Raw genomic sequence first — 8809 nt, 5'->3', positions numbered from 1 at the left:
GGTTCTTCAGGGAACAGCAAGTTAGAAGGTTTCATCATGAGAGGGGTTTAAAACCCTCTGGGTCAAATATCTGCTCGTCCTGGATCCAACGACGTCGGCTTCCTCAACAACAGCGGAGGAGGAGACGCCGGTCTGACTGCTCCTGCTGATGTCAGGACACTTTCATGTTTTTATATTTCACCCAACAGACATGTCCGAGGGAAGCAAAGGTTAACTTTTGTAACCTAGCAACAATAAGCGCTCAGAAGGACCCAAACAGCATCTGACTATGCTGCAGCCATTTTAACAGCAGTTCAGTTTTTGAACTCAAAATATGTACAAAAAATAAATAAATTATATATATATATATATATATATATATATATATATATATATATATATATGTAAAAGAAATTGAATTGTGTTGAAGTTATATAATTTTACGTATTTTCCCAAAAAACAATTTGAACGCTTTAACGGCCTCGTTGAGCAGAAAGAGTTTGTAGAGTGGCGTCCGACCGGCGTTCTCTTCTTCACTGACATTAAGGGTGTATAAAATAAGTAAATACCACGGAGGGATCCACTGTGTTACTGGGTGAACTGGTGTAGTGCGACTCACAATCAGACCGCTTTCTTTTGATGGTCTCGTCTCAGACTTGAAATCATTTTTACTCGGTCTTGTCTCGGTCTTGGACCGGGTGGATTCTGGATTTTAAACTGACCGTCTTGTCGTCCACGTCATGACTGTGGTTAGAAAGAAACGCCTCTTTCTAACAGGAACAAATACGTTAAATTCACGGTCGTTTGATCTGCGGTCTAAGTGAGGGACATGCCCCCTGCACTGTGATATTTATGGTCTTGGTCTTTCCTCGGTCTTGCCCCGCCTCGGTCTGCATCGGAGAACTCTGGTCTCGGGTATGTCTCAGTCTCCGTCAGGCTACAACACTGGCGTGAACCAATCAGCTGCTGGCCATGATGAAGGCGTGCAGCGTTGAGAGCAGAGCGACAAAGCACCACGAGCAGACAGCGCGTCCATAGGAAAAACATTTTATTGAAAAACATTTTCAGTTTGTAACAGACTGGTGGAATGTGTGTCATTTATCCTCACGTTGAACTTCTTTTTAAATGTTTGAATGATTAAAAAAAAAAAGAAAGAAAAAAAACATTTTTCACAGCCTGGCCATCTCATACTGCAAGGAAGAGGGGATGAAGAGGGGCTACAGCCACCCAGTAACCATGACGACGGGGCGAAAGAAAAATTACCAGGGGGAGGTGGTGGAGGTGGGGAAGACGAACAAACAATGCAAAGATAATACTGTGTTACTTAAAACTGGACTGAAATTAAATCATGAACAAACAAAACAAACTAATTCAATAAATATTTATGGTACACACTTATGGCACAAATATGCAGCAGTCGGTTTGGCAACTTTTCTCTCTTCTTTTTTTTTTTTTTAAAACCAAATTACCATGGAAACAGTGCAAAAGGGGAGGGAGTGGGGAGGACACGGACTTTCCATCGAGCGCTAGCTAAAATACATAGCAAAAAATTCAAATTTTATACAAAACATCTTACTTTAAGAGTTTATAAAAAATGTTTTATTGGGTTCTGGTCAATATTTACATAAGCTATTTACCAAAAAAGTAGTATGCTCTGTTTCAACTGAAGTGTATTCCATTTTTTCTGATCTTTTTTTTTTCCATTTACTTTCCTAAAAAGGTGAATAAGGCTATTGTAACAACCCAGGATCCATATACAATACAAACATTAATGTATTTACAGTTTGTTTACCTACAGAAGTACGGTGCAAAATTACTGAGTCAAGTGACCAAGGGCTGACCATACGAGCAAGGCATTTTACAGTCGCCTGAGGTGCTTCTCCGAGCCCCTGTGCTAAGACTCTCGCAGCATCGCCGCCACGTTTCAAACCAACCGGGTCAATGTTGGGAGAGCGTTAGTGGAGCGGCCGCTCAGAAAAGGACGTCAGATTCAAAGAAACTAATAAGATTGTCATATTCTGCCGCAGACAGACAGCAACTAAACAGCCATTTCTTTGTCGTACTTGTGTCATCTTTTCTTGAATACCTGTTCAGGTGTGATATATATATTTATGCGTCTTGAATGGTTTCATTTTTCACAGTTTACCTTTTGTACTACGGCACGTCGTTCAAACAGAAACAAGGTTGAGATAAGAGTCGAGATAATGCAGGAGATCAGAACCCGACAGCAGGCTTGTGTGACGTACTTTGCTAGTTGTGTGTGTCATCTGTTTGTCGTTACATCTTTCAGTGGTTAAGAACACTTTCCATAGGTGGTGTTTTTTTTTTTTTTTTTTCTCAGAATCGATTAAAAAAATAAATAAGAATTGCATATTTGCAGATTTTGTAGCCTCTTGGAGGCACAAACCTCAGATCATACAAGGCTTGGCTTTTCGGTGAAATTTGATGTTCTTTAAAAACAAATGACAATGGGCTGATTCATGCTCGGGGAGCAGCTTAGGTCACCTTTATGAGCCTAGGCTGATGACATTAATGAAAGTGAATCACTGATACTTGCTCAACACACACACACGCACGCACACACACACACATGCACAGAGAACATGAAGGGTGTGTATGAGGAGAATCGGGGCACTGGGTGTTCATGGGAGTTTTCCTTTGGGAGATGCTACACTGAGTGAGTGTGGTAGACACAGCTACTCTGCCCTTGTATACACCAATGTGAGCTATTAGGGGTCCACTGACCCCACGCTCCAGGGGCCGGGGCCCAGGCTGCCCTAGCCGAGCCCAGAGTCTGCGGGCGAGAGATCGTGAAAATACAGGACTCAGCGGGTCGAGAGATATCAAATAATGAAAAACCTAGATTGCATAATGTGCACTTATACCATAATATATTAACATTACTTCTTCTTCTTCTTCTGGTCCTCCATCCTGCCTGACAACACATGTGCTCTATGTGTCTATCATAAATAAATTCTGCTTTTTATTTGTAGTTTTTCATCTTTGTAATGTCCTTTTTTTTAAATGTACATTTATTAAGTAAAAAAAAAAAAAACCTCACAATATGGAAATGCAAATGGAGGATGGGAAACAGTGACAATGTAAGAAGATGTCCCTGTGCTTTAAAAACAAACCAATAATAGTCAGCACGTTCGCACTCCCGACTCGCAAACACACGCAGTGACCTCCCAGCCCTTCAAAATAAGACGCTCTGGCTGCTTCAAACACTTCTTTATGCAGATGCAATATTTGGTGCAACTTTCAGAATAAAAGCTCTCGACTTTTTATGACAACAATGACCATAAGGGTTCAAGTTGTGAAAATGAAGCTGCCAAAACTCCTGTTCATTTATGTTTTAGAGATAAAACGAATAGATGTGCGTAAAGAACATAACATGACAGCTTTGTTTTGATAGTCTGACTTCCTGTTGGATGCTATCATTACTGTATGTGCAGAGCCAAAGCGATGGGTTGGTACCTGCTGCTTCTGGGCCTCGTGCAGAGCGCTCGTGTTTTACAAAGTTGGGCTATGGAACGTGCTGGAACAGGAGAGCACCGATCACGCAGGGCGCCCTTAATCATCGCCGGACCCCCCGAGGGGTAAACACTACAGTACCTGGAGCTATTTCAGCCAGCTCCGCTAACCTCAACTAGATCTGGGGCCTCGTCTTCACCTGATGCGGCAGTAAGGCGAACTGGAGACGAGACGCCGCTGCTGCGCTCCCGTCTCCAGCGATCACTGCGTCTCTCTCTGCAAAGAGTGGAGGTACCAGAATGGGGTTCAAAGTGCTGCTCTATGTGTATGAAAGTCCTCCACTCTTTCCAGGGCGGACCTGACGTGCACCAGAGTCCCTACACGAGGGCACGAATTTTCACACTCTCACCACTCGGAGCCACTGAGGGGTCACATGACGCGGCGTGTCACTAAAGGAAAGAACGTCTGCGTTTGAACGACAACAGGATATGAAAAGAAACATGAGCAGAAAACCTTCAAGTAAAATCTGAATGGATGACTTTCTGGGGGGGGATGAGGAAGAAACGGTGCGATCCACATCGAAACCCAAACAGTCCACATCGAGACAGTGCGTCTGTGTGCGTGGGTGAGTGTGTGTGTGTGTGTGTGTGTGTGTTTATGTGACGGTGGGCGTGTGGGTGGCAGGGTGAATGGGTGATCTCCGTGAGTCAGTCAGGAAAGTCCCAGAGAGGATCTCTCTCCGCTCTCCTCCTCCGCCAGCTTAATCCACAGAGTCTCTCAGCAGTGGGCGGCCATTTTGAGAGTTCATGGTCAGCCGATATTCTCCTGTTTCTGTCCTCCTCGCTCTTTCTTTTTTTTTGTCTCTTTAGCTCTCTCTAGCAGTAGTGTCTTTTTCTTCCCCTCCTCTCGTGCCAGGAAACCTTCAAGTCCGATACATCCATCTGTCCGACCCATCTGAAAATAGCAAAAACACACCGTGCGCCCGCCTGACTTTCCAAGCCCACAGTCCTCGCCGGCTGCAGCCAGCAAAACAAAAACAGGGAGCAACGTTTAGGGGAAGAAGAGGTCTTCTTCTGTGTTTTCCCCCAGAGCCTCCGCCCGCCGCACCAACTGTAACCACCGAACCGAAGCCACACGGTATCAGCAAACTTTGAGAAAGAAAAACTAGTGACAAAACATCAGAGGAGAGGAGGAGGAGGAGGAGGAGGAGGAGGAGGAGGAGGAGTCGACAGAGCGAGAGAGAGAAAGAGCGAGAGTTAGCGGGCGTGCCGGCGGTGCCTGGCCAAATCAAAAACCCGCTCCGCTCCAGGATTGTTCCCGTTAAAGTTCCTCGTCAGACTTTGTAGTAGATGTTGGCCGGACTCTGAGGAGGCATCTCCTGCACTATGTAGACCGGGTGTCCGTAGTCGCCGCTGACCTTCTCGTAGTGCGGGCAGAAGACGCTGTCAGCAGTCCTGAGCGGGATGATGATGTCGCTGGGCTCTGAGCCGTTATTGTTTCCGCCGCCGCTCCGTTTGGGCGTGGCCAGGGTGCTCAGAGACAGCGTGGCGGCGTGCTGCGGGGAGTGCTTACGATGCCGCCGCCGGTACTTAAGGAGCAGCAGGACCAGCATGATGATGATGATGATGAAGATGACGCTGCCCGAGGCGATGCCCACAAAGATGGCCACCTCGGAGCCGATGACGCTGGACGACTTTCCCCCGTCGTCGTTGTCGTTGCTTTCTCTGGGTGCTACACCTGAGAGAGAGCGAGAGAGAGAGAGAGAGAGAGAGGAAGCACAGGTGAGTGGATGACAGAACGAGCTGTGCTTCATTTTCCTCCTGGAGGCAGCCTGTAATTATACATTTAAAACCAGTTATTCCATCATCAAACACTGATTACAACCGAAACACGTTAATTCGTCTGACACGCCATCAAATTAAATCTGATGCTAAACGAGTGCACACCTGCTCCGAGAGGCTGCACTCACTGGGGACGTGCAAAGATGCTAATTCAGCTGACGACGACGTCCAATAAAGAGCTGCCTCACAGATCTGTAGCTGCATCGCACAGCCCAACACGGAACAACGTGTTTGGGACGTTTGATGAGATGCAATAAAATCTCAGTGACAGGAAATCATGATGTGGATGAAAACTAGGAAAAAAAAGAAAAAAAGATTTTCTCCAGAATGAAATGGAGGGGGGGGGGGGGGGGGGGGCTGAGAGAGAATCACACACCCCGGCCAATTCTGGTGTGAAGTTGGTGTGAGTTTGGGATGTTTCCAAAGCGGCAGAGATTCAGAGAGATTCAGAGGCAGGTGTGTGCTGTCGGATCCAAAGGAACACTTTCTGACGCCTTTAACGAAGGAAAGGAGAGAAATGGATGCAGACGCCTGATGTGTGTTTTTAAGAGCGACACGTCTTTTCCTGCCTTTTTTATTCTGCACAATCTTTTCATCACGTCAGCGTGCAGGGAAGAGGCCAGCAGCACGCCGGCTCAGGGTGCAGCCTACCTTTTATATAAAGGTCACATTCGATCGGCTGGCTATTCAGATTCAGCCGGTGAAGACTGCAACCTTGAAAGTCGTAAGTGCTGCCTGATAGGAGATACAATGACTGGGGCAGATACAGCCGAACGCCACTTAGATAAATTGCGATTTTAAAGACATGAAAAGTAACTTCATTTTCTTCCTCACGGCTCCGCAGGGGACAAAATGTTTGATGTCCACATGAGACGTGAATCATGAAAGCTGCGCTCTGACTCGCAGCCGCTTCTGGTCCAAACACTCGGGGGGGGGGCGCTGCGTTGTCGTCGGCGGGACAGGAGCGGGGGGGGTTACTGCGTCTCCTCTCCTGAGGGCCTGACGAGGATGTGGAGCAAACGGAGGACCCTTCCCATGTTCAACACGGGGATTACAGAGCCTCACTCTCTGCTCGCAGCGCTCCGCCGGCGTGGAGGACGGAGACACGTGAAACGATGGGAGGAGACAGGACGCTGCTGTCTTCAGGGAGACGAGCCGGCATGACTCACCGAGCTCGCCTCTTAGTCACAGCAAGATTCTTTCAACAAAATCCAGTTTAAAGGGATCAAATATAAAAACTGTAACACAGGAAGTGAAGACGTCATCGTGTTGTTAGCTGGTCGCGTGCGCAGCGATCAGCTCGACCTGAGATTCAGCACGTCTGTGTTTATGTCGTTGTCACACTGAAAGTTTTCTGAGTGTGAAGAAATATTTAAAATTTGAGAATATTAATATAAAGAATAAAGAGTGAAAGAGTTGTGTCCTAATCCGGTTGGTTTGTAGTTGTGCAGACGTCGTGTTGATCGGAGGCGTGCAGCAGGAAGCTGCTCCTGTGCGTGTGTGTTTTGCAGAGTTCAGAAGGTTAGCGGGCGGAGCTAGCGTGCTCAGGTCGTAAACACAAAGCGTCTGCTGTGACCACGCCCTCGATGGATCCGGATCCAGCTCGCTCAGCTTGTTTTCTCGGCCTTCTCCTGTTTCAGTTTTTCTCGCGGAGGAAATGACCGTTCTGTTCGTGTTTACTTTTAAACTGCAATATAATACGAGCGATAAGAGCGAGCTGCGCGTCCGTCAGGAAAATGTAAAAAAAAAAAAAGAAAGATGGCAGACAGTGATCAGATCCTTTTCCTGAGAACGTCACGGGTCGAGGCTGGGAAGGAGCCAGCGTGGAGATAGCTTATAAGTCCTTAAGAGGCCACAGATGCCTATCAGCTTTATAGGCAACATTCAATTACTGGCTGATGAATCGCTGACCTTTCTTTCCTTCACTTTCACACACACACACACACACACACACACGTCTCAGTGACACACACCCTTCACTTAGCGCTATCTGCTCTGAGCTGGCCGAACAATCACCCGCCCAGACGCCAAATTGTCTTAATAAATTCGCCGGGCGAGTCCAGCCCCCCCCACACCCCCCCCGGACTGAAAGGCCGAGCTCACCTGGCTTCTCCAGCACGTCGTTAGGATTGTAGGCGTCCTTGTCCTCTGAGTGCTTGGGAGGGAAGGGTACTCTGGTGGGGTTGTCTTTGGGTGAAATAGGATCAGAGGGATCTGAAAAAGAAGCAGATTGGATGCATCAGACTTCAATCACTGCAATGAATTATTCAACCAGCTGATCCCTGGGATCGATCGAATCGTGCATTTCCTTTTGTGTTCCTGTCCGACTCTGATTGTGACTCTCGGTGTCTTCCTGCAGAAGACTTTTACAGCTGTTACGTTTCTCTCTTTTCAGACGTCACTGACAACACTTGAGTTAACTTCACGGGAACACAAATCTGTGAGCAGCGTTGGCTCGATGCTTCAGTCGGCTTGTGTTGCATAAATACTGCAAAGGATGTAAAATAACAAAATACCAAACACTGAATTCAATGAATGGCACAAACAAGGAGTTCACCAACAACTCCCATTTTCTGCTTCATGAAATCTCAGTTTCTCTCAGAGAGCAACGTAACGTAAACCTGAAGGAGTGACTGCAAAGAAAAACAGATACTGGATCAACTGTCCTGATTCAAGACGCTGTTTGCTTCTTCAGCTGAGCAGACTCACTGACGGCGTCTCTACATGGAGGAGTGATCGACATCTGCTCTCATCATAAACACTACTGTCAGCTCAACCTGAACACACACAGCTCACTCAGCTTCTGTTTACCCCCCCTGACCTTCAGAGGTCCTCAGACGTGCTGCAAACTGCAGGACATCCCCGCTGTGGGAGGCGTCCGGCTCGTCTCATCTGTCTGCTGTGACTTCATAAAAAGGATGTTTGGTGTGCAGCAACACAAGACGTGCGTGCGTGAAAAGCCTTCCAGTTAAATAGTTGCACAACAGCAGATGCTTGAAGTGCATGTGTGCATGCAAGCATACTCAATCTGTGTGTGTGTGTGTGTGTTTTGGCGCATCAGGACTTCCGCTAGATTACATCTCCGGCCCCCTCGCAGCCCCCAGGTGTCATGGAGACGATAGAGCGGTTCTCTGCACAGCCTCCTGTGACCTTATTCGGGCATTTTCAGACGCTCGCACAGCGTTCAGCTCGTGCCTGCGGGGCGCTCGCTGCAATAATCAAATACTTACTTTGTCCCACTTTCATGATTATCTTCATGGACTTGGTCTTGCACACGCCCCCCTCCTGGTTGTCGATGCCCTCCATGGTGCCGTTAGACGTGGCTGCAGCACAAAGAAGAGAGAAAAGGAGGTTAGGATTTACTGTGGCTGAGGAAGAGGAGAAGTGGTGAGGCAGCCGTGCTGAGATCTGTGACCTCGAGGAAATCAAACTCATGTAACAGTACGACCCTGACGGCTTTAAATATGTGTCTCCAACATGTTTCACTCAGGGAACGAGGAGTGACAGTCACAGCT

At 47.3% G+C, this 8809-nt stretch overlaps 1 protein-coding gene across 1 annotated transcript; it reads right to left on the bottom strand.

Annotated features, from left to right (window-relative positions):
* Nucleotides 1-1010: 1010 nt before the first annotated feature.
* On the bottom strand, nucleotides 1011-8754 carry efnb2a (ephrin-B2a). Its single transcript, XM_079357051.1, has 3 exons — nucleotides 8525-8754; nucleotides 7398-7508; nucleotides 1011-5190 (listed from the first exon to the last, which is right to left on the bottom strand). Exons 1-3 carry the CDS (start codon nucleotides 8727-8729, stop codon nucleotides 4787-4789), a joined length of 720 nt encoding a protein of 239 aa, XP_079213177.1. The 5' UTR covers nucleotides 8730-8754; the 3' UTR covers nucleotides 1011-4786.
* Nucleotides 8755-8809: the final 55 nt, after the last annotated feature.

Source organism: Symphodus melops (genome assembly GCF_947650265.1).
Source record: "Symphodus melops genome assembly, chromosome: 12".
Classification (NCBI taxonomy): Eukaryota; Metazoa; Chordata; class Actinopteri; order Labriformes; family Labridae; genus Symphodus; species Symphodus melops.
The sequence above is the reverse complement of the archived record's forward strand: the minus strand, read 5'-3'. Positions and strand labels throughout refer to the sequence as shown.

What these genes read in the sequence shown, in the direction of transcription:
- efnb2a (XM_079357051.1), bottom strand. Translation starts at nt 8,729, where the DNA reads ATGAGTTTGATTTCCTCGAGGTCACAGATCTCAGCACGGCTGCCTCAC. An exon ending in AATCATGAAAGTGGGACAAA is followed by an intron (nt 7,509 to 8,524) that starts GTAAGTATTTGA and finishes CTTCTTTTTCAG; the next exon opens with ATCCCTCTGATCCTATTTCA. An exon ending in CGACGTGCTGGAGAAGCCAG is followed by an intron (nt 5,191 to 7,397) that starts GTGAGCTCGGCC and finishes GCTCTCTCTCAG; the next exon opens with GTGTAGCACCCAGAGAAAGC.